This window comes from Mobula hypostoma, chromosome 11 (genome assembly GCF_963921235.1).
Source record: "Mobula hypostoma chromosome 11, sMobHyp1.1, whole genome shotgun sequence".
Taxonomy (NCBI): Eukaryota; Metazoa; Chordata; class Chondrichthyes; order Myliobatiformes; family Myliobatidae; genus Mobula; species Mobula hypostoma.
The window spans coordinates 16,399,278-16,425,497 of NC_086107.1; the positions used below are offsets into that span (position 1 = coordinate 16,399,278).

Genomic DNA, 26,220 nt, shown 5'->3' on the forward strand with positions numbered 1-26,220 from the left:
GGAACTGATGGGCAGGTGAGGAGAGGTAAAAGACCAGAGTGGGGAAATAGGGGAGGGGGTGGGTAAGGAAAAATCCTCTTACTGGAAGGAGAAATTAATGTTCATGCCATCAGGTTGGAGGCTACCCAGATGGAATATAAGGTGTTGCTTCTCCAACCTGAGGTTTGTTTCATCTTGGCACAAGAAGCTTTTTTTTTGCCGTGCAGCACACTACAGGCCCTTTAGCTCACAATGTTCTTTTAACCCACTCGAAGATCAATCTAACAGCCCTCCATTTTTCTTTCATCCACATGCCTATCTAAGAGTCTCTTAAATGCCCCTGATGTATCTGCCTCTACCACCACCCCTGGCAGTGTGTTCTATACACCCACCACCTTCTGTGTGAAACGTCTCCTCTGAGAATCCCCTGTACTTCTCCCCCAATCACCTTAAAATTATGCCCTCTTGTATTAGCTGTTTCCGTCCTGGAAAAAGGCGTCTGGCTGTCCACTCTGTCTGTGCCTCTTATCCTCTTGTACACCTCTGTCAAGTCACTTCTCATCTTCCTTCACTCCAAAGAGAAAAGCCCTAACTCACTCAACTTGTCCTCATAAGCAATGTTCCCTCTGATTATTGTTTTAACAGCTGCGCAGACCAACTGTTGCTCTGAGCAGGAAATTTTTACTGAAAAATGTACAGCACTTTAATAAAACATTATATAAAGGAAAATTCAAGCTGCAAGACCACAAAGGCTATGTATGTGGGGGCATTTCAGTTACTGTGCAGCCACGTACCTGTGCACTTTAGAGAGAACAGTGCTTGTAAGCTATGCCCTCTAATCCAGGTAGCATGCTGGTAAATCTCCTCTGCACTTCTCGAAAGCTTCCGCATCCTTCCGAAAATGAGTGACCAGAACGGAACACAGTATTCCAAGAGTTGTCTAACCCTCTTTTATGGAGTTGCAACATTACCTCGCGACTCTTGAACTCAGTATTGTGTGCTTAATATTGCAGTTATCTTTGAGCAACCTTGAGTGAGTTAGTGAGTGAGAGTGTGTGTGTGTATATAATATAGTTTGATTAAGCATTCTTGTTTGTTTAAATAAAAATAAATAAAGGCATCCGTTAGTCTTGCGAGACCATGGATCTGCGCCTGGAAAGTCTTCACTCTCCAGGGCGCAGGCCTGGGCAAGGTCGTATGGAAGACCAGCAGTTGCCCATGCTGCAAGTCTCCCCTCTCCACGACACCGATGTTGTCCAAGGGAAGGGTATTAGAACCCGTACAGCTTGGCACCAGTGTCGTCGCAGAGCAACATGTGATTAAGTGCCTTACTCAAGGACAGAACACATTGCCTCGGCTGGGGCTCGAACTCACGACCTTCAGGTAGCTAGTCCAATGCCTTAACCACTTGGCCACGTGCCCACTTTATTTAAATAATTACAGGTTATATGTATGAAAATGTGAATTACATATATCATGACACTACCACGTGACACATGCACACATGGCTGAAAGATGAAGATACACCTGTATTTCTGATTCCCGTGTCTTCCTTTGGAATACTTTAATGTTTTGAAGTTATGAAACAAAACCAGTTTCCCAACTGATGAAAGCCTTCTTAATCTAAAGTACATTTGCAACTGAGAATCCACCTTGCTATCTCGTATCTGTGCTTTTGTTTTTGTAGGGAGGTTGACTGGTTTTCCTTGGCATCTGTGGTCTTCCTGCTCCTGTGCGCCCCGTTAATTGTATTCTACTTTGTGATGTCTTGCGACCAGTTCCAGTGTGCCCTGTCCGGTCCTCTCCTTAGTGTGTACTCCGGCAAAACCAGCATCAGCGACATCTGGGATCGAGCGCCATCCTTCAGTTGGACGGCTGCTAAAATCTATACCCTCTGGGTGTGCTTTCAAGTAAGTATCTCGGTGTTGGGCCTGCAGGCTCTTAAGCTTTGTGAAAATATGTCAGGTACAAATTCTGTACAGTACTGTGCAAAAGTCTTAAGCACATATAGCTAGCTAGAGTGCCTAAGATGTTAGCACAGTACTGTAGTAATTTTTATGTATTGCTCTGTACTGCTGCTGCAAAGAAAACAATTTCATGACATACGTGAGTGATGATAAACCTGATTCTGATATGGGTCTCTATTGTGGACTGAGAGTGGGAAGGGGGCAGGGAGAGGGGAATCGTAGTTGGGAAAAGGTGAAGGGAGATGGGAGGCAGTGGGAAACACCAGAGATGTTCTGACATTCTGTAATGAGCAATAAACCAGTTGTTTAAACGACCTTGCCTGGTGTCTCAGGGCTGGGTGTATGTGCACCTGCGCTATACCCTGCCCTCTGCACTCTGTCACGTGTCTCATGCACCTCACAAGGTGCTCTGCCCTCGCCGTTCCTGCTCCCGGCAGATTTACAAGCTCCCCTACAATTGACAAATACAGTGCTGTGCAAAAGTCTAGGTACCCTAGCTATCTATGTGCCTAAGACTTCCGCACAATACGGTATATTGCTGCATTGACAGATGCTAAGGCAAAGTTTATGCTCCTGTCAATTCTTTATCATCTTTATTTTATGCATCAGTGAGACTAGAACTAGAGGCCATGGGTTAACTTTTTTATTTATTGAGACTCAGTACAGAATAGGCTCTTCTGGCCTTTTGAGCCACACCTCCCAGCAATCCCCTGATTTAATCCGAGCCTAATCATGGGACAATTTTACAATGACCAGTTAACCTACCAACCAGTCTGTCGTTGGACTGGAAGGAAACCGGAGCAGCCAGAGGAAACTGACGTAGTCACAGGGAGAACGTACAAACTCCTTACAGGCAGTGGCGGGAATTGAACCCAGGTCATCCGTACTATAAAGCATTGTGATAACCACTACTCTACCATACTGCCCCAGGGGTTAGGGGTGCAGAGCCAACAACCTGTCTCTGAATGTGAACAAAACAAAAGAGATGGTGTTTGACTTCAGGAGGACACGGAGCGACCACTCGCCGCTGAACATCGACGACTCCTCCGTTGAGATCGTTAAGAGCACCAAATTTCTTGGTGTTCACCTGGCAGAGAATCTCACCTGGTCCCTCAACACCAGCTCCATAGCCAAGAAAGCCCAGCAGCGTCTCTACTTTCTGCGAAGGCTGAGAAAAGTCCATCTCCCACCCCCCATCCTCACCACATTCTACAGAGGTTGTATTGTGAGCATCCTGAGCAGCTGCATCACTGCCTGGTTCAGAAATTGCACCATCTCGGATTGCAAGACCCTGCAGCGAATAGTGAGGCCAGCTGAGAAGATCATCGGGGTCTCTCTTCCCGCCATTACAGACATTTACACCACACGCTGCACCCGCAAAGCTAACAGTATTGTGAAGGACCCTACGCACCCCTCATACAAACTCTTCTCCCTCCTGCCATCTGGCAAAAGGTACCGAAGCATTCGGGTTCTCACGATCAGACTGTGCAACAGTTTCTTCCCCCAAGCCGTCAGACTCCTCAATACTCAGAGTCTAGACTGATATCTACATCATTTATTATTATATTGTAATTTGTCCTCTACTGTGCCTGTTGTCTTGTTTATTATTTATTGTACTGTCCTGCACTGTTTTGTGCACTTTATGTAGTCCTGTGCAGATCTGTAGTCTAGTGAAGTTTTTAGGTTGTTTTACATAGTCTAGTGTAGCTTTGTGTTGTTTCATGTAACACCATGGTCCTGGAGGAACATTGTTTTGTTTTTACTGTGTACTGGACCAGCAGCTTATGGTCGAAATGACAATAAACCTGACTTGACTTGACTTGAAGGGTGAAAGGTGAAAAGTTTAAGGAGAACATGAGGGAGAGCGTCTTCACTCGAGGGTGGTGAGAGTGTAACAAGCAGTCAGTAGAAGAGGTGGATGCTGGTTTGATTTTAACATTTAAGAGAAGTTTGGATAAGCACATGGATGGGGGGGTACGGAGGGTTATGGTCAGGGTGCTGGTCATTGGGACTGTGCAGATTAATAGTTCAGCACAGACTCGATGGGCTGAAGGGCCTGTTTCACTGCTACAGTCTTGTAAAAGTTCTTTAAGGAGGAAGGCTGTAATTTATGTACTTATTTCCATGCCCTATCAGGAGGGCGAAGTGTTTTTGAAATTTAAGAAACACAGTGATTGACATGGATGGTAAGATCCCGCAAACGGAGCTGTATTTGTCACATGTGCAACATAGCATGCAGTGGAGGGCACTGTTTGTACCAATGACCCAATGACCAGCACATTGTGCTGGGGGCAGCCCACAAATGTTGCCACGCTTCCAGCGCCAACACAACTTGCCCACCACTTACTAACGTTAACTTTGGAACGTGGGAGGAAACCAGAGCACCTGGAGGAAACCCGCACAGTCACGGGGAGAACAGACAAACTCTTTCCAGACACTGGCAGGAATCGAACGTTGGTCACTGGCACTGTGAACTGTTACTCTAATTGCTGTCCCTAATAACAATGATAGCAAAATGATAAGGATGAAGAAAAATGCATTGTTTGTGTCAAAACAAACCAGTCAGGACAGTGCTGGGCAGCCCACAAGTGCTTCCAATAATGATAACATTCTGATAACAGTGACATAAGTGAGATGGTGTGCTGTTAATGAAAAGGTACAGATACAGAACTGTGCAAAGGTCTCAGGCACATATGTATAGCGAGGGTACCTAAGACTTTTGCTCAGTACTGTATTTGTCGATGGGCAACAGAGAATGAGTTTCTAAATCTGGCGGGTGCAAAGAATGTTGGGAATGGCCGTGGGAGGGGTGTGGGACAGGTGGCAGGGAAGGAGTGCCGGGGGTGGGGCGGGGGAGTGGCGCAGGTGCAGAAACACCCACCCCTGAGACACCAGGCACAGTCATTTGATTCCAAACAATTGGTTTATGGATCATTACAGAATATGTCTCTGGTGCTTCCTGTTCCCTCCCCTCCCTTCTCCCTTCTCCTTTTCCACACCATGATTCCCCTCTCCTTGTCCCCTTCCCACTCAGTCCACAATAGACACCCACATCAGAATCAGGTTTATCATCACTCATACATTTCATGAATTTTTTGTGGCAGTTGTACAGTGCAACAGATAAAATTACCACAGTACTGTGCAAAAGTCCTAGGCACCTTAGCTATATATAAGTGCCAAAGACTTTTGCACAGTACCATAGTGCTGGTAGGTTATTTGTAATCAATGGTTCCCCCTAATTTGTAATGATCGGTGTGCGCAAAAACCTTGTGCTGTACAATTTGACAACAACATGTGCGCACTGAATAATTTCTTCAATTAAAGCAATGTAAATGAGCCAGTTCTAAAATCTGCAGACTCCACGTTGTCAATGCCGTCCGCATCAGAAACTGGAAAAGGAAATGTATCGTGTATGATTGTGAAATATATTTAACATGCCAACGAGGTAGAGGGTTTAAATTCCTTTGTGCGCTAGTAGCAAAAGATGAGTGTGCGCACACACGTGCACACCTTGGAGGGAACGTTGATTGTGACCCACTTCAGACAGCAGGTAGTGCATTTGTTTTAATCTCAGCTGAAATACTGTACTTACCTGCTACTGCATTGGAAACATCCATGGCTTCTGTGGTCAAACCCTGGCAATGTAACCTGAACTAACAATCTTTAAGCCTCTTTCATTTTCTGTGCCAAGTCAATCAGGTGTGGTTATCCTTTTGAGAACAAAGGAGATGTGGGGTGGGGTGGGGAGTGAAGAGATAATTCTTCATCACTTAACCAGGTTTAAGGTATATTTAATTACAGAGCAATGGCAGCAGAGTGCAACTTCAAAGGAAAGAAGCATGTGTTTGACAAAGCCCTAAATTATATGCAAACAATTTACAGCAAGGATTGCTTGCAGGATTTTGCATATCCATTTGAAGCAGTTTGTAAAGTCTTTTAAGTTCATGAACTTTATATAGGCATCCATTAGTCTCATGAGACCATGGTTTTGCGCCTTGGAAAGTTTCCAGGGCGCAGGCCTGGGCAAGGTTGTATGGAAGGCCAGCAGTTGCCCATGCTGCAAGTCTCCCCTCTCCACGCCACCGATGTTGTCCAAGGGAAGGGCATTAGGACCCATACAGCTTGGCACCGGTGTCGTCCCAGAGCAATGTGTGGTTAAGTGCCTTGCTCAAGGACACAACACGCTGCCTCAGCCAAGGCTCGAACCAGCGACCTTCAAATCACTAGACGAATGCCTTAACCACTTGGCCATGCACCAACACTCATGAGCTAATAAGTATGCTAAATGAGAAGAAATTTTATATTCTGACATTTTGTTATGGTATAGCAGTTAACACATTGCATTGCCACTAGTCACAGAGAGGGGTTCAATTCTGCTGCTGCCTGTACTTTTTCCCCGTGACCTCATGGATTTCCTCCACGTGCTCCAGTTTCCTTTCGCGTTCCAAAGTTGGAGCGGTTAATGTTAGTGAACCTTGGGTATGCTGTGTTGGCGGCAGAGGCATGGTTAACAACAACTAAGTCATAAACACAAGAGGTTCTTCAGATGTTGAAATCCAGAGTAACACACACAAAATGCTGGAGGAACTCAGCAGGTCAGGCAGCATCTGAGCAGAAGAATAAAGAGTCAACATTTCGGATGAAACCCTTCATCAGAACCTGAAATGGAGGGTTGTTTAAGTATGAAGGGTTAGATTAATCTTGGAGTAGGTCAAAAGGTCAACACAACCATATATGGTGCTGTAGTGTTCTTTGTTCTATGAATTTCCAATGTCAATCAGCAAGCTAGAAGAATCTCTTGGAATCAGTATTACAGATGTTCCCAGGTCTGCTGAACGTTGGGAGACACATTCTTTTGGTTCAAGTTGCTGGATGTCATCATCTCTGAAGATCTATCCTAGGCCCAATGTATTGATGGAATTGCAGAGAAGTCACATCAGTGGCTATATTTCATTAGGAGTTTGAGGAGATCCGGCATTCACCAAACTCGCAAATTTTTACAAATGTACAATGGAGGGCATTCTAACTGGTTGAATCACTGACTGGACAGGATCATAAAAAACTGCAGAGGGTTGCAAACTCAGTCAGCTCTATCATGGACACTAGCCTCCCCAGTGAGAAGGGCATCTTCAAAAGGCAATACCTCAAAAAGACAGCATTCATCATTAAGTGACAAGGGACGTGCTGCCTTCTCAATGGATCTGGGGTTCAGAGGGTGAACAACTTTAAGTTCTTCGGCATACGCATCACCGAGGATCTCACGTGGTCTGTACATACCAGCTGCGCGGTGAAAAGGGCACAACAGAGCCTCTTTCACCTCAGACGCTTGAAGAAGTTTGGTATGGGAACCCAAATCCTAAGATCTTTGTACAGGGGCACAATTGAGCATCCTGACTGGCTACATCACTGCCTGGTATGGGAACTGTACTCCCTTCAATCGCGGGACTGCAGAGAGTGGTGTGGACAGCCCAGTGCATCTGTAGATATGAACTTCCCACTATTCAGGACATTTACAAAGACAAGTGTGTAAAGAGGGCCTGAAGGATCATTGGGGACCCGAGTCACTCCAACCACAAACTGTTCCAGCTGCTATCGTCCGGGAAAAAGTATCGCAGCACAGAAGCCAGGGCCAACAGGCTCCAGGACAGCTTCTTCCACCAGTCCATCAGACTGATTAATTCAAGCTGACACAACTGTATTTCTATGTTATATTGACTGTCCTGTTGTACATACTATTTATATTAATTACTATAAATTGCACCTTTAGACAGAGACATAACCAAGATTTTTACCCATGTATATGAAGGATATAAGTAATAAAGTCAATTCAATTCAGTTCATTGTTACCATCAAGGAGGAGGTACAAGAGCTTGCAGACACACACTTGGGAATAGCTTCTTCCTCATCTGCCATGAACACTACCTCACTATCTGTTTATTTATGATTCTTTTTACAATATTTATTTAATAAGTGTTTATGTTTATATGTGGGACACATTAGGGCTGGTACATTTTGGCCCAATTAAGCAGCTGCTCTACTTATTTCAAATTTCATGGAAATCGTTAAATGGTATAAAAATGACAAACTACAGTTTAACTGAGTCACAATTTATGAATTTAAATGAAATACAGGACATATTAGAACACTTTTTTGTTCAAGTATAGAGGAGTGGAGTTAATGACAAATAGTAATTTTAGCCAATGTAATATGACAGCCCAATCTTTGTTTGTTTGCTTTTTAGTTTAGTTTAGGTTTTTTTTTCTCTTTATAAAATATCTTTTTCATGGTTAGTTACTAAGAGATTGGGAAGCTAAACTATATTTGTTACTTGGAATCTGTGCTTATACATGTTAACCGTTGTTAATGTAATCCCGATCTCTTTGTATCATTATTATTACTGTTATGTTTATTAATTTTGAAAGTTAATAAAAAGATTGAAAAAGAAAGAACACTACCAATACCTCTATAGTACAGGTGGCCCCTGTTTTCACTAACAGAAGGTGTTTTCACCGTTATGAAAAAAAGCAGCGCGCGTCCGGAACGCCAAGCTCCTCCCGCGGAACTGCATTCTAGCCGGCATTGCTTAAACACGTGCCTGTGAGCATCTGTGCTTTATCTGGATTTATTTTGTGCATCTGTAAGCAAGATGAGTTCTAAGGTATCGGAAAAGAGCTCGTAAGGGTGTTACACTTAGCGTAAAACTAGACATAATTAAGCGTTTCGATCGTGGTGAACGAAGTAAGGAGATTGTCCGCACGTTGAACTTGCCTGCGTCCAGCATTCACACTATTTATACGCAGAGAGAAAGAATTTTGAAAGCTGCCGATGTTACTGTTGGTTCTGCTTGTAGCAAAGTGGTCTCTCTTAGTTGGCATCCAATAATAGATAAAATGGAAAGTTTATTGCTTGAGTGGATTGATGGGTGTACAAAGCGTGGTGTTCCGTTAAGTTTTCTTATACTTAAGGAGAAATCAGTCAGTCTTTTTAATAAGCTGAAACAGAAAGCACTGGACGATGGTGATGAAAGTGTTGTGAAAGTGGAATTTAAAGGTAGTCATGGGTGGTTTGATTGGTTTCTGAGGCAAGAGCAGCTTCATAGTTTAAGCAGTGGTGGTACCCAAACTCCAGGCCGTGGACCGATACATTGCCGTGAAGAATGCAGCGGTGCAGCAGTGGCCGGAACGCACCCAGCACATCTTTAAGAAAAGAGCTGAAATAAACAAGCTAGTTAATTAGGTGCTGCCTGGCATGTAAATGTCGGCCCAGATCAGAGGCAATTGTCGATTGCGTCAGGTGGTTATTCGTATAAGCGAGTGTTTAACTGTGAGGAAACTGCAATCTATTAGAGTCTTCCTGATTCAGGTAAGTGAAACTACACTGTATGTATATTATTTCTACTTTATATAGGCTGTGTATTTTTATGTGTTATTTGGTATGATTTGGCAGCTTCATAGCTTAAAGGTTACTGGAGAGAGTGTTTCTGCTGAGAGCGCTTCCGTGAGATTTTTGCTGTGCTAGACAGTGCTGCAGAAAAGTATTTCTACTTTATATAGGCTGTGTCTTTATCACCAACCAATATCAAAGTTGCTGGTGAACGCAGCAGGCCAGGCAGCATCTCTAGGAAGAGGTACAGTCGACGTTTCAGGCCGAGACTCTTCATCAGGACTGACGTTTCAGGCCGAGACCCTTCGGGTCTCGGCCTGAAACGTCAGTCCTGATGAAGAGTCTCGGCCTGAAACGTCGACTGTACTTCTTCCTAGAGATGCTGCCTGGCCTGCTGCGTTCACCAGCAACTTTGATGTGTGTTGCTTGAATTTGCAGCATCTGCAGAATTCCTGTTGTTTGTGTATTTATCATATCATTTCCTGCTTTTACTATATGTTACTGTTATTTTAGGTTTTATGTGTTATTTGGCATGATCTTGTAGGTTATTTTTTGGGTCTGGGAACGCTCAAAATTTTTTCCGGTATTAATAAATGATAATTGCTTTTTCACTTTACGAATTCCAGCTTACGAACCGTTTCATAGGACCGCTCTACCTTCGGATAGCGGGGGAAACCTGTACTATAAAACTATTAGTTCCTACCAGCTATCAGTGGAGGAATTCTGCTGTGTTCTTATGATTAACTGTAAATGAAAAAATCAGTGCAGACACGTAGTGCAGATAGCAGACTGCCTTTGTACAATACTTTAGATGATTGCATCCTCATTTTAACATTCAAAATGATTAATTTGTTGACGTAGTGAAATTGTTTAATTTTCTAGCATCTCCAAGCCTGGATCTTTGAAACTGCAGTGAGCAAAACGGTTCCAAATTGTCTTACTGCTCCTTTCTCACCAACTATCAGTGACAAAAATCACTGATTTTGAACACACACACAGCTGACACTATTTAAAAACTGACCACTCTAAGCATGGTGCAGTGTCTAATGCCATGCAAGTATATGCGACTGACACTAGGTAGAAACTGTTCGGCAACAGTCTCCTGCCCAAAATAAGCGCTATATTGTCTCAAATAAATGAAGGAATCCTGGATATTTTCTCAATTTAGCTATTGTTCTTTAAGAGCTGTCCCAAATAAATGGCTCCCTAATTAACCAATGTCCCAATTAACCGGAATCCACTGTATATATCTTATTGTAATTTATGTTTTTTATTATGTGTTGCATTGTACTGCTGCAGCTTAACAAGAAATTTTATGACATATGCCAGTGATATTAAGCTTGAACCTGATTCTGGTGTGTGGCTGTGGAGCTTGTTATAGTACTGCCTGAAGTGTTATCATATCCTTACTGCGTCACGGAAATTGGGATGGTATGCAGTACGTAAACTGTGTTGTGACTACATTTTTGTCTGCAGTTTAAACATGACTTTACCGTTCTGACATTCCGGTGCCTTGGGTACAAAAGGCAAGATGCCTGCAGTCTGCCTAACCCTTCTGTTTGTTTCAATGATCTGTTCCACACCTCTCGGTATTTTAAAATCTGAATATATTGCTGCATACCTTCTTCATACCTTCCACATTTCCCTGTTCAACTACTTGTATAGATAGATACGTTATTGATCCCAAAGGAAATTACTGTGTCACAGTAGCATTACAAGTGCACAGATCTACAGATATTAGAAAAGAAATAAAGAATTAAAAAAAATAAGTGACCTCAAACAGTCTAACGGGGGGGGGGGGGGGTGATCACTTCCACGGCTGGATTACTGGATTATAGAGTTTAATAGCCGAGGGTAAGAATTATCTCATATACTGCTCTTTGGAGCAGCACTGTTGTCTTGGTCTATTACTGAAAGTGCTCCTCTGTTCAGCCAAGGGGGCGTGCAGAGGATGAGAAACATTGTCCAGAATTGCCAGGACTTTTCGTAGGGTCCTTTGTTCTACAACAAAATGACCACTTTGACTCCTACAACAGAGCCAGCCGTTCTAATCAGTGTATTGAGCCTGTTGGCATCACCCATGTAGATGCCACAGTACTAAAGATTGTACTGGCAACAACAGATATCATAAAATGATTACCACCTCATACAAAATCAAGCAAAGCTATCCCATCACCGTGGTATGGGCAGCATGGTATTGTAACAATTAGCGTAATGCTGTGACAGCGCCACTGTCTGCCTGGAGTTGGTATATTCTCCCCGTCACTGTGTAGGTGTCCTCCTGTTTTCCTCCACGTTCCAAAGGCGTGCAGTTAGGGCTAGTGAGTGGTGGGCAAGTTACGTTGGTGCCAGAAGTATGGTGACACTTGCAGGCTGCACAGCACGACTCCCACTGGTTTTATTTGATGCATTATACCGTCTGCTTTGATGTACTGCATATGTGACAAATAAAGCCAATGGAATCGGATCTAATCTAACCTCTGGATTTCTTCTCCCTGACTCTCTCATTTCTCTGCAACCAAGAATCTCTGCAAATCTGGAATTGTTTTCCTGCTGTTTTTATTCAGATACAGCGCAAGATAGGCCCTTCGAGCCACCCTGCCCAGTAATCCCCCAATTTAATCTGTGCCTAATCACAGGACAATTTCCAATGACCAATCAGCCTGCCAACTGGTATGTCTTTGGAGGAAACAGGAGCACCCAGAGGAAACGCACCCAGTCACAGGGAGAATGTATAAACTCCTTGTAGGCAGCTGCCTCTTCACATGTACTGCTTCAGTGCTTCTAACATTTTAACTTTCTTCACCTTCTGCGGTATTTTGCTTTTGGGCTAGAGAGAAACTAACGAGGCTCAAAACTGTAGGAGACCCCATCTGATGATTCCGATTACTTGTTTATGAATGTCTGCACATCATTAAAACCTCCGCTTTTTTTCCCACGAGTGATTCTCAGAGAAACCAAGTGAAGTACAACCCTTACAAATGTGTGCAAAATAGCTTATTGCTAATTACTAAAATGTTATTTTCTGTAAATGAATTCCAGGTGTTTTTGTACATTTGTGTGCCTGACGTTTGCCACAAGTTGATCCCTGGCTATATTGGCGGTATTCAAAATGGCGCATGCACTCCTGCAGGTAAGAACAACCTCTTTATTTTGGTCGACAATATATCTAAAAGAATTTTACCAATTCTGTGATTGATTGGACGTACGGTAACATCGACACATAGAGTGAAATGCGTTGTTTGCATCAATGACCAACGCAGCCGGAGGATGTGCTGCGGGCCGCTGTCAAGTGTTGCCATGCTCCTGGCACCAACATAGTGTGCCCACGATTTATGTACCTAACCAATACGTGCATGGCCACGATCACCACGAGGAATCGTTGGAGGTGGATTGGGGGCACTTAATGAGAAGAGAGGCCCACTCCATCAAGTCAGCACTTGATTGGACCGTGGAATGGGAGAGGAAATAGGGGAGACCAAAGGCAACTTGGTGCTGTATCATAGAGGCAGAAATGAGGGCCCTGAGTCTCACCTGGGGCACAATAGAGAAGATGCCAAGGACAGACAGAGACGGAGGACCTTCATTGCTACCCGAAGCACCAGTGGCGTGGCGGGCAGGAAGTAGGTGACCTGAAACACAAACAAGAGAAAGTCTGCAGATGCTGGAAATCCAAGCAACACGCACGGGAATGCTGGAGGTACTCAGCAGGCCAGGCAGCATCTATGGGGGGGGGAAGAAAAGTTCAGTCGATGTTTCGGGCCGAAACCTGCCGAAGCATTTTGTGCATGTTGCAAGTAAGTAAGTAACTTGTACATCTTTGGAATGTAGGAGGAAACTGGAGCTCCTGGAGGAAACCCAAGCAGTCACAGGGAGAAAGCACAGACTCCTTACCAACAGCAGTGGGGATGAATCCTAATCATTGGTGCTATAAAGCATTGAGTTAACTGCTGTGCTACGGTCCTGCCTCAGTATATTGTAATACCACACATTGCAACAAAGGCACAAGACATTCTGCCATCAGTGTGGAAAAGAAGACAGTTCACTCAGCTTTGGTTCTTCAGGATTTATTCAAAGTCAAAGCCTACAATTTGACTATATTAAATGTGCATCTCCACTTGGCCCATCACTCCTGTATTGTTTTTTGTTCATAATTGTAAATCATTTGAACATGAAACTAAATATTTATTTTCTCAAGCAAACACTGAAGATAACCTTAGATTTTGAATTCATAAAGTACATTCATACTTTTACCTCTGCTTTGATTGCAAGAAGGGTGTGTTGATACTTCCAGATTTATATTTTTAAAACAGAACTTGAATTAATATGAATTCATATTGCATCATTCATATTTCTTTCATGGTGTCCCAAAGATCTGTGCAGACAATGAAGTGTGGTTATTATTCTCAACAGCTTTGCTCACAGCAGCCTCCCGCAGCATCTCAACCTCCATAACTTTCTCCTCATCAATCTTTCCCACTTGACCAAGCATTTGGTCAGCTACTCTTGTGGTTCAGTGTCAAATTCAGCTGATGGAGTGTTTTATTGTATTAAAAGCATTATACACATGTAAACACAAGACATTCTGTAGATGCTGGGAAATCTTGGACAACACACAAGGTGCTGGAGGAACTCTGAGGTTCTAACATTTTTCTATCATTCATTCTTCGGGTTTTCTCTTTGTTTTGTGGATGTCTGTGAAGAGTAAGTATTTCAGGTTGTATACTGTATATATTCTCTGATATTAAATGGAGCCATTGAACTCAGAGAGTCAGATAGCGTCTATAGACAGGAATGCTACGATGAGACCAAACCCAGATTGGATGAGGAATATCTCATAGTCTGGGTGACCTCCAACCTGTGGCGTGAACATCAATTTCTTTAACTTCCAGTAATTACTACCCCCTCCCCTTTTCTTTTTTTTTCCCATTCCTCTTTCTAGTTACTCTCTCACCCCTTCTCCTCACTTGCCTATCATCTCCCTCTGGTTCCCTTCCTCCCTTGCCTTTCTCCATGGCCCCTCCCTGATATATTCCAATATTCTTCAGCTTTTTACCTCTTCTACCCAACACCTCCCAGCTTCTTTCTTCATTCCTCCTCTGCACCCACCCACCTTCCCCCCACACTTTTTTCACCAATCACCTGCCAGCTTGTACTCCTTCCCATTCCCCACCATCTTATTCTGTTTTTTTTTTCCCCTTCCTTTCCATTCCTGGTGAACGGTCTCTGCCTGGAACACCGACTGTTTATTTCTCTCCATAGATGCTGCCTGACTTGTTGAGTTCCTCCACCCAATTTTGTGTGTGTGTGTTGCTCATTCAACACATGCAAGTTGTAAGAATCTATAGGGGATGGGAGTGAGGGTGAGATTATTGCAATGTTTTAGGACACAATTTATTGGTTTTTAAATTTAGAGATACAGCTTAATAGACATTGGCTTTGTGGAAGAAGCCAGAGAGCGGTAGTAGATGGTTGCCTCTCTGACTGGAGCCCTGTGCTGCAGGGATCATTGCCAGGGCTGTTGTTGTTTGTCATCTATATCAGTGTTCTGGATGATAATGTGGTTAACTGGATCAGCAATTTTGCAGATGTCACCAAGTTTGGGGGTGTAGTGGACAACGAGGAAGGCTATCATGGCTTGCAGCGGGATCTGGACCAGCTGGGAAGAATGGACTGTAAAATGGTGGAAGGAATTTGGTGCAGACAAGTGTGAGGTTTTGCACCGGTAGAACCAACAAGGGTAGATCCCACACAGTGAACAGTAGGGCACTGAGGAGTGCGGTAGAACAAAGGGATCTGGAAATACAGCTCCATAATTCATTGAAAGTGATGTCACAGGTAGATAGGGTTGTAAAGAAAGCTTTTGGCACATTGGCTTTCATAAATAAATGTATTGAGTATAGGATTGTTGAAGTTGTATAAGACATTGGTGAGGCCTAATTTGGATTATTGTGTGCAGTTTTGGTCACTGATCTACAAGAGAGATGTAAATAAGGTTGAAAGAGTACTGGAAAAAATGTACAAGGATGTTGCTGGGTCTGGCGGACCTGAGTTATTAGGAAAGATTGAATGGGTTAGGACTTTATTCCTTGGAATGTAGCAGATGGAGAGAAGATTTGATAAAGGTATGCAAAATTATGAGAGGTATGGATAGGGTAAATGCAAGCAGGCTTTTTCCACTGAGGTTGGATGGGACAATAACCAGAGGTCATGACCCGGATCTGGGCTGTACCCTCCAAATATCTGGACCTGCCTCTTGGTTTTTTTTGCACTACCTTACTTTCCCTTTTCTATTTTATGATTTATAATTTAAATTTTTAATATTTACTATCAATTTGTAATCCAGGGAGCGCGAAGCGTAGAACCAAATATCACTGTGATGATTGTACGCTCTAGTATCAATTGTTTGGAAACAATAAAGGGTTAAGGTGTGTAAGGGGAACATGAGGGGAAACTTCTTCACTCAGAGGGTTGTGGGAGTGTGGATGCAAGCACAGTTTCAACATCTAAGAGAAGTTTGGATGCGTACATAGGTGGTAGGCATATGGAGTGCTATGGTCCTGGCGCAGGTCAATGGAACTAGGCAGTTTAAATTGTTCTGTATGGACTCGATCAGCCACAGGGCCTGTTTCTGGGCTGTACTTTTCTATGACTGTATAATAACAGACCCTTTCGCCCCACTAAGCCCTCACTGCCCCAAAACTGAGCCATACAGAAGCTGTAAGTGGGAAGTCTAAAAGTCTTTATTCACACAGTGAAGCTGCCAGAGAGCGTCCAGGAGAATCGCACTCTCCTGACACGATGGTGTATACTTACTCAACACAAAGATTACAATAAACGTTTATCTACATTCCAATTGCTATAGTCACCTACTTCACCATTATGAATATAACCATATAACAATTACAGCACGGAAACAGGCCATCTCGGCCCTTCTAGTCCGTGCCGAACTCTTACTCTCACCTAGTCTCACCGACCTGCACTCTGCCCATAACCCTCCATTCCTTTTCTGTCCATATAGCTATCCAATTTAACTTTAAACGACAACATCAAATATAGTCAGGTAAATTTTAATATTCACTTTATTTTAACTTCTACAATTTGAAGATAGTCAGGTAAATTTACATAATTACATAGTTAGAAACCCTTCCAGCCAATCCCCAATAACAGAACTCCTATGAACATTCAATACCAGTGTCTGTTCCAAAATTCAGATACACAAAACATCTCTCTTTAGTTACAGTGTCCATGGATGGACAATGAATGTACAACCCACCAAAAGGTTAAATGACAGAACAGATCTGTGCATTAATTGGCAGCAAACACCTTTAACATTGTGCTAATTATAGGAACATTCATCTTTTATCTTCCCCTACAGAGGAAGATGCCTTTATTTGTTTCAGTGGTAAGAGATGGCTTTATGAATATGCAAATTACCAGAAGGTTAAGTGACAAAATAGACTTGTGCATTAATTGGCAGGAAAGCAGTTTTAATAATATGCTAATAGCAGGAACATTCTTCCAGCATCTTGTGTGTGTGACTCAGTTCAAGTTCAATTACCATTTCACCACACATGAATACAGCCAAAACAGAAGAGTGTTTCTCTGGGGCCAAGGTACAAAATATACACAGCACAAGGCACATATAATACATCTAATAATAGATTAATAATAATAGAATATCTTTATTGTCATTGTTGTGGAGCAATGAAACACAGTTTAGCAGCTCAACGTTTTGCAGCATGACAAAGAATATATACATTTAAAAATAAACTCTAAAACCTCAGGAGTGCAGTCCAAAATTAATAATATATGGATGGGGGGGGGGGGGGTAAGACTATTGCACACCTGCCATTCCTGGAAGTGTGATGCATTTAGCTGCCGCCATCTTAGGAGGGGGGCAGGAGAAGGGAAGGGGGTGTTATACACATGATAGCAAGTAAACATATAGTTACGCAAAAAATATATACAGCATATATGTATTTACTGTATAGCCCAAGTTCCTGAGGGACATGCTTTGTAAATTGATGGTGGTATTGGCAAGAGAAAGCCGCTCTCAGCAGTCCAGAAAAACTAATGTGTACACACCCCTCAAAGTTGCTGGTGAACGCAGCAGACGAGGCAGCATCTCTAGGAAGAGGTACAGTCGACGTTTCAGGCCGAGACCCTTCGTCAGGGTCTCGGCCTGAAACGTCAACTGTACCTCTTCCTAGAAATGCTGCCCGGCCTGCTGCGTTCACCAGCGACTTTGATGTGTGTTGCTTGAATTTCCAGCATCTGCAGAATTCCTGTTGTTTGCGTTGTAATGTATCATATATGCAATCCAGGTTGTCATTCCAGCAGTTGAACACTGGAGGGCAACGCTGAGCAGAGCCGCTGCACTACGCCGCCTCCTGCTTTTCCCCTCCTGGACTGCAGCAACAGCTTAGGGTCTAGTCCTTGCTACAGCAGGCCACACAGCTTCCTGCTGTTGTCGTGACGATAAACAAGAGAAATGGACTTGCAGCATTTTACATTATCAGTGTCCGACAGGGTCTTGCGCCCGCAAGAGAAGCATCCAGTGTAATCACTCACTGTAGACTGCACACCGCCTTTGTGCACCAACTCTGATGCCTTCGATACCGTCCTGTAGCAGGCAGTAACACGGTCCGCACCAAGTCCAGCCCCTCTGCCAGCGAGCGGCTCGGTGATGGGGGGAGAAAAGGACAAAAACACCTTTGGTTGGCTCCCGAGAGGCTGCTGCAGCTGAACACACTGCCATCTAACTGGAAGTCAGGAAACATTGATCAGATGGCATCCCCTTTGTAGAATCAGAATGTCTCATTAAATTGTCAACAGGTTTTATTTCTTGGAGACTGATTCTTATTTAATCCTTAGTTATGCTACCCATAATGTCATAATCTGGAATGAACCCTAACGAGTGTCTTTACACCTGCAGGGCTGATCAATAAATACGAGATCAATGGATTACAGGCCTGGATTATTACACATTGTCTCTGGTTTGCCAATGCCAGCTATCTGCATTGGTTCTCTCCCACCATCATATTTGATCATTGGATTCCTCTCCTGTGGTGTGCCAACATCCTGGGCTATGCAGTGGCAATTTTTGCAATGTTGAAGGCGTATTTCTTCCCCACCAATGCAAATGATTGGTAAGGATTTAATCTGCAGTCTGTTTTGAAGTTTCTTTCAGGTGATGACTTGTTACTATCGATGGTTGTCCTTCAAACAGTCTATAGTAAACACTCAGCATGCAGGCTTATTGAATCATTTCATGAAGTAAGAATGAACTTGCAGTTGGGGGAGGGGTGGGGTTGGTTTAGACCATAAAACCATAAGACGAAGGAGCAGAAGTAGACCATTCAGCCCATCGAGTCTGCTCCGCCATTTTATCATGAGCTGATCCATTCTCCTATTTAGTCCCACTCCCCCGCCTTCTCACCATAACCTTTGATGCCCTGGCTACTCAGATACCTATCAATCTCTGCCTTAAATACACCCAATGACTTGGCCTCCACTGCTGCCCGTGGCAACAAATTCCATAGATTCACCACCCTCTGACTAAAAAAATTTCTTCGCATTTCTGTTCTGAAAGGGCGCCCTTCAATCCTTAAATCCTGCCCTTATTTTGAACATAGCCTGTCTAACCATAACCCATGGCTACACTGGTTGATAGGTAACATCTGCATTATTTAATAATAAATTTACTTTGAAGTTTGAGGCGATGTATATGACTCCTGCATGTTTTGGGGCAGCAGGCTAGAACTACTGTGACCCAGCGCTTAACATAACAATGTTAACCACAGGTATGTTGCCTTTTAACCATCTGTTCAAATTAAAGATTTTTAAAACTCGTTTAATCCTCTTCCTCAGCAAATTCACTGGCAATTTTTTCTACGACTTCATGATGGGGATTGAATTTAATCCACGCCTAGGAAAGTGGTTTGACTTCAAGCTTTTCTTCAACGGCCGTCCTGGTATTGTGGCATGGACTCTGATCAACCTCTCCTATGCTGCTAAACAGCAAGAGTTGTATGGCCAAGTGACCAATTCTATGATCTTAGTAAATGTGTTGCAGGTAGAGGATATTTCAGTTTTTTTAAAGAAATATTTCAGTTTTTTTTATTTGGAAGATGCATTTATTCTCTGTAATGTAATTGATTTATACTGTACTCTTAGGCAGTTTATGTGCTGGATTTCTTCTGGAATGAAACTTGGTACCTAAAGACGATTGATATCTGCCATGATCATTTTGGCTGGTACTTGGGCTGGGGTGACTGTGTGTGGCTTCCATACCTTTACACTCTGCAGGTAAGGCAATTTAAGGTATCTTTGCTTTCAGATTCCTTCACCTTGATGGAAAAGTGACAATAACGTGTTTTATCTTAAGGATAGGTGGTGAAGTGGAGCTATGTCTCTACCAAAGGAGGTGTAAGGACTCCTTCCTTCCACTAGCCTGCAGGTCACCCTTGGGCGAAGTGTAGCACCAGCTTAGCCCCCCCAATCAGGGTCATGTGAAGTCATGGGAGCAGGTGGTGGATGGTTGTCTGAGCAGCTGGTGCATATCACAAGTCCTGGTGATGCAACCACTGATGCCAGGCAAGCAATCTCTGAAAAGTATCGATAATGGCTGGGGTTACCTATCTGGCAAAGACACTCCCCAGAAGAAGGCAATGGCAAACCACTTCTGTAGCAAAATTTGCCGAGAACAATCATGGTCATGGAGGAGGCCATGATCGCCCACGTCAGTATCACACGGCACATAATGGTGACAATGACCTTGAGGAAAATAACAAAATGTAGGGGGAGGCGGCGGCAATAAAGTCCAACCTGCCAAATATCGATGATTAGTCTGGGACCAGCACATAAGTGTCATCTCAAAGGAAGTACAACAGCGCCTCTACCTTAGAGGTTTGTGTAGATTTGGCAGGTCACTAGAAACTTTCACAAACTTCTATAGGTGCATGGTGGAGAGTATCCTAACTTGTTGCATCAGAGCCCAGTATAGAAACACCAATGCCCAGAAACAGAAAAGGCCACTGCAAGTGCTGGATACATCCCAGACCAACACAGACAAAGCCCTCTCCACCACTCAGCACATTTACACGGAGCACTGCCACAAGAAAGCAGCATCCATCATCAACGACGGCCACCACCATCCAGCCCAGGCACTTCTCACTAATACAGTCAGCCAGGAGATACAGAAGCCTTGGGTCCCACACCACCAGTTTCAGGGATAGTTATTACTACAGGCTCCTGAACTGGTGTGGATAACTTCAATCACCATTATGGACTGTTTCTAGAACCTATAGACTTTGTTTTTTACTGCATATTGGGTGTTTGACAGCCTTTTTTTAATAGGTTCTGTTGGGTTTCTTTGTTTTGTGGCTGCCTGTAAGGAGACGAATCACAAGGTTGTATACAGTGTGCATACTTTGATAATAAATGTACTTTACATAGAACAGTACAGCACAGGAACAGGCCCCTCGGCCCACAGTGTTGTGCCAAACCACCTAAAAAGCAAATCACAAGCACTAATCCCTCCATCTTCCTCACATCCATGTGCCTATCTAAATATCCCTTAAAAGCCTCTAATGTATTTGCCTCTGCCACCACACCAGGCAGTGCATTCCAGACATCTACCACTCTCTGAGTGGAAAAAGCATCCCTCACATCCTCTTTAAGCCTACCCCTCTCAGCTTCAATACACGCCCTCACGTATTAGACTTTTCAACCCTGGGAAACAGATAACACCCTGTCTACTCTATCTATGCCTCTCTCAATCTTGTAAACCTCTATCAGCTCTCCCCTCAGCCTTCACTGCTCCAGAGAAAACAACCCAGGTTTATCTAGCCTCTCATAACAACACATGCCCCCTAAACCAGGCAGCATCTTGGTAAAAACTCTCCTGGACCTTCTCCAAAGCCTGAACATCCTTCCTAGAGTAGGGTGACCGGAACTTAATACAATATTCCAGATGTGGCGTAACCAGAGTTTTATAAAGTACTTTGAATGTTGATGCCCTCATTTGTAAGTTTGGAGCTAATGATTAGTTCTTCATCACAGGGTCTGTATCTGGTCTACAACCCAGTCCAGCTATCAACTGGCTCTGCAGTTGGTGTTCTTCTCTTGGGGTTGGTTGGCTACTACATCTTCAGAATGGCCAACCACCAGAAGGATCTCTTCCGGCGCACAGGGGGAAACTGTGAGATATGGGGCAAGCAGCCGAAGTACATTGAATGTACCTACTTGTCCATCGATGGCACAACGCACCACAACAAACTGCTGATCTCCGGATTCTGGGGGTTGGCACGCCATCTTAACTACACTGGTGATCTTATGGGCTCCCTTTCTTACTGCCTGGCCTGCGGATTTGGACACCTCCTGCCTTATTTCTACATTATTTACATGTCTATCTTGCTGGTCCATCGCTGTATCAGGGATGAACACCGATGCCTGAACAAATATGGCAGAGACTGGAGGCGTTATACAGATAAAGTGGCTTATCGTCTTTTACCTGGAGTATTTTAGGACTGTTTGCATCAACTCCGTAGTTTTCAGAAAGACTTATTTTTCTTTAAGCAAAGTCAGTTCACCAGTAGAAGCTCTGATTTCCAAGTAAAACCATGCCTTAAAAGTTCAAAATAAGAAAGAAAATACTGTGCATTTTGAAGGTGGAAAAAAAATGTTGAAGATATTTCACAAGAATTAACTGCCAGCTAAGGTCAATAAGCTTACATTCACATTGCATTTCCTTTAAGTACAGTTACATTTACAAAACTGTGGCATGTATCTTCAGTCAGAAGCATGCTGTTTTGGTTTTATGGTATCTAGATGTCAGAGATTTTTACTGTTGTCGTTAGTTAAATTAATTTAATTTCTTTAAGTTGATCGATGGAAGTCTCAAATGCTCTCAATCCTGCTGGGAATTGGAATTTGTGTGTTTGCTTACTGCTCGCTACGCCGCTGGTGTTCAGGGCAGCAATGAAGGTCTTCCATCTGTTGCAATATTCAGGACTTGCTTGGCATCGCTTCCTCTGGATTTTCACTACTGTCAGTCATGTAAGTCCCTGGTGGAGACTCAGGAATACCGTCACACTCAAATATAGAAGGATTCTTTGTTGCTGTTTCTGTAACAATTTTGTTTTACCAGTCAGGGTTGTTAACCCTGAGCTGAACCCCCAAATCTGGAGGACCGGTGGACCACTGTCTGGCCTCTACCCTTTGACATGGATGACCCCACCAAGAGCCAAAGCCCTGACTCCAGCCAACATGGCTCTCTGGGTCCTTAAGACACACAAGCCTCCAAGCCCAAAGACAAGGTTGTAGTGACATTTAATAGACAGTGAATGACTAGACATTATGAGCTTAAATATGCATTATAATTAGGCTTGGCAGAATTTATTTAATAATTTTGACATAAACATTACTTTGACACATTTGTTTTGAATGTAATTGATTTGAATTTTCATGATTGCATCAAATGCAAGCTGTGAGAAAAGACAATTTCAGCCGGTCCTTTTTTATTTGTTGAAATATTAAGAGCCTCAATATAAAGTAAATATCCACAGATTAATCGTATGAATCTTACCTCCTTTAAATCATTGTTTGTGTTAAAGTTACATTTGCAAACGAAATGGAGAGCACAAGCACCTTCCTCAGGTTGTCTGCTTAATTTTAAAAGATTTGTCTGATCATTAGTTTGCATTACTAATTTCTTACTATTAATGAAAGTTAATGATTTTCTCAGTGTGAGATGAAGTCGATAATTAGCATTAACAGATTAAGAAAAAAATCACATTCTGCCAGGACTGATTATAATTTAATTTATAAATGGGTATTTTGGGTATCTTTCCCCAGGCAGGACATTGAAATTTTCTTTTTTTTTCCGAACTGTTAAACTGTTTAAATGAGTTAATAGTTATGTTTGAGAGGAAAATGAGAAACCTTCATTTTCCTAGTGATAAGAAAACCAACAGATGCTAGAAAGCTAAAACAAACAGAAAACATGGAATTACTCAACAAGTCAGCTGCATTTGTGGGACAAGAAAGAGTCAATGTTTCCTATTGGTGACCTATCATCGGAATAGAACAGAAACACAAGAAGCTTGTGAAGAAGCGGTGGAGCGGGAAGTCTTTGATAGGGTAAAACCTGAGTGACTATGGGGATAAAATATAAGAGAATAGGAGCATTTAGAGAGTGAGAACATACAGAAGAGCCTAGAGCAGGGGACCCTGACCTTTTTCATGCCATGGGCCAATACCATTAGGCAAGGGTCTGTGAACCCCAGATTGGGAACCCCTGGCCTAGACAACAGAATATGGGAAATGTAGAGCTGGGGGACGTGCCTGGCAGATCAGGCATAGCATGTGCTCCACTTTTACTCTGTGAGGTGGGAGAGTAAGAAACAAGGGATGGGGTACAAATTAGGCCTATCAGAGACATCCACCACAAGCTCCCCCCCCCCTTTCAGTTTTACAAACTTCTGTCTACATTCAAGTTCTGACAAAGGGTCACTGATCTGAAACATGAACTGTTCCTGTTCGATCTGACTTGCTGAGTATTTCCAGCATTTCCTGTTCTCATTTTGCATTTGTAAATATCATACCTTTCACAGCCACGGGAAATCTTGTTTACAGTTAATTCACCACTTGTTCAATGCACGTTCTCAGAAAAATATGGCAGCCTGTTTTCAATGTAGCAGTAATTTGAAAATCAACAGATAATCTGTTTTTAGTAAAATTGTTTGAGGAATGAAGGGCAGCAAGGATAACTTTTCTCCCTCTGAAGGATACTAAGCAACAAGGCAACAGTAGGGAGGAAGGTTTGCAATTATCTGATGTGACACATTCATTGAGACAGCTGTTTGAAAGTAGATTCTCATTCAGTCTCGCTTTATCAGTTTTTAAATTTAGATATTGTAGACCAAACCAGGAGGAATGATCTTCACATGTATTTATACTTGAGACCATGTGTAATAGATTGGGTCCCTCGCTGTTCATGATGCCTGACTAGAAGTGCACTTGCATATTGGAGTTGCAGACATACTCAGCCACAAAAGGTGAAGTTACATTGGAGCAACACTGAAGCTGTGTGAATGCGTCTCAGTAATAGTTATAGTTGAATAATTTTTGACTTGATATATTGGTAGTGAAATTTTACAGCTGTTATCTATGTCAGTTGTACCAATTGTATTCCATTTTAGAGATTTCCTTAAGAAATCAGCTTTTGGACAATAATGACACCAAAAATGCTAAGATGTCCCAAGTTTCTTTCTAAATCTTCTGAAAATTCCATCTTTTCTTCTGTCCTGCAAACAGTGTGCATTAAATCTGTATTTTTGAAAATATATATGTTTCTTCATGGTATGTAGACATCACTGGCAACAACAGCATTTACGATCCATCTCAAATTGCCCCGGTATTGAGGGGGAAGTACAGAGCCAAATACACTGGTGGGTCTGGAGTTACACAGAGACACAACCAAGTAAAGAGAGACCTTTCATCAGGACTTGGCCCATACGTGTTGCTCTGAATTTCTAGCATCTGCAGAGAGTAGATGTCCCTCCTTTAAGGCTGTTGGAGAACCAGGCGCGTAACAATTTACAATGGGAAATCCGATTTAGTAAAATTTTGAGAAATAAAGTGGAAAAAATAATTTCCAAAAGTGTTGTGTATTTATGTTTTGACTTTATAAATTGAAAGATAGTTTGTGTGTCATTTTTAATTCCTGCAAAATGTGGGTCTTGGTTTTAAACTCTTCCAATTTTGAATGCAAATAATTCAAGCTGACTCACTCAAAGGCTGAAAAGAGAAAGTCAAAAGGTTATAGATTTTTATGGACAGTACTAGAGCAAATTAATAAAGATGTAATAAACTGCATAAAGAACAGGCCCTTTGAGTCACACTGCTCAACAACCCCTGATTTAACCCTAGTCTAATCTTAGGACAATTTTCAATGGCCAGATAACCTACTAAGCTGGCCGGTGGTGGTGTGGTGTCAGCCAGGTTGGAATCCAGCGGGCATCTTGCACGCTTATCATCCGTACTGGGTTGAGCGTCAAGCTGGCATCTTGGCCTCATTAAAAACAGATAAAATGCTAAAGGATTGGCAAGGTTGCCACCCGATAAGCCACAAGGTTACTGAGAGGAACAGAAAAAAATTAACCTATTAACTAGTATGTGAGAGGAAATTGGAGCACCCGGAGAATATCCACCACTCCATGGAGGGGACGTATAGACTCCTTACAGACGATGTTGGAATTGAACTCTGAACTCTCGCCCTGAGCTGTAGTAAGGTTGCACTAACCACTAAGATGTTGGGACTGTGCAAGTTAGCTATATGATTCATTTCTGGGTAATTGTAAACAGTATAAACAAGGAGTGCTTTGCTGATTTGAGTGAGGTGGATTTGGCTACTGTCTACACTATCTAAAAATAATGTTGAGACTATCACACACAAAATGCTGGAGGAACTCAGCAAGTCAGGCAGCATCTATGGAGGGGAATAAACAGCATTTTAGGCTGAGACCGTACATCCGGACTGGAAAGGAAGGGGGCAGAAGCCAAAATAAGAGGTGAGGGGAAGGAGTACAAGTTGTCACGTGGTAGTTGAAACCAATTGGGAAAGGTGGGTGGGGTGGGGGGAGGAGGGGATGAAGTAAAAAGCTGGGAGGGGATAGGCAAAGGAAGTAAAAGGCTGAAGGAAGAATCTAAAAAGGATAGTGGACCATGGAAGAAAGGGAAGGACAGGGGAACCAGAAAGAGCTGATTGGGTAGGTGAGAAGAGAAATGGTGGGAAATTCAAGATTTAGGTTTATTTGTCGTGTGTACATCGAAACATGGAGTGAAATGCATTGTTTACATTAGCAACCAACACACCTGAGGGTGT

The 26,220-nt window shown here is 42.9% G+C and overlaps 1 protein-coding gene across 1 annotated transcript in view; it reads left to right on the forward strand.

Annotated features, from left to right (window-relative positions):
• The window catches only part of dhcr7 (7-dehydrocholesterol reductase), a 36,013-nt gene extending 11,032 nt beyond the window's left edge, over positions 1-24,981 (forward strand). The window contains exons 2-7 of the mRNA XM_063061707.1: positions 1,667-1,889; positions 12,372-12,462; positions 18,268-18,481; positions 19,203-19,407; positions 19,509-19,640; positions 21,396-24,981. Coding sequence (XP_062917777.1) covers positions 1,667-1,889; positions 12,372-12,462; positions 18,268-18,481; positions 19,203-19,407; positions 19,509-19,640; positions 21,396-21,860 — 1,330 coding nt within the window. The 3' untranslated portion in view covers positions 21,861-24,981. The remainder of the gene's footprint in view (positions 1-1,666; positions 1,890-12,371; positions 12,463-18,267; positions 18,482-19,202; positions 19,408-19,508; positions 19,641-21,395) is intronic.
• The last annotated feature ends 1,239 nt before the right edge of the window (positions 24,982-26,220 follow it).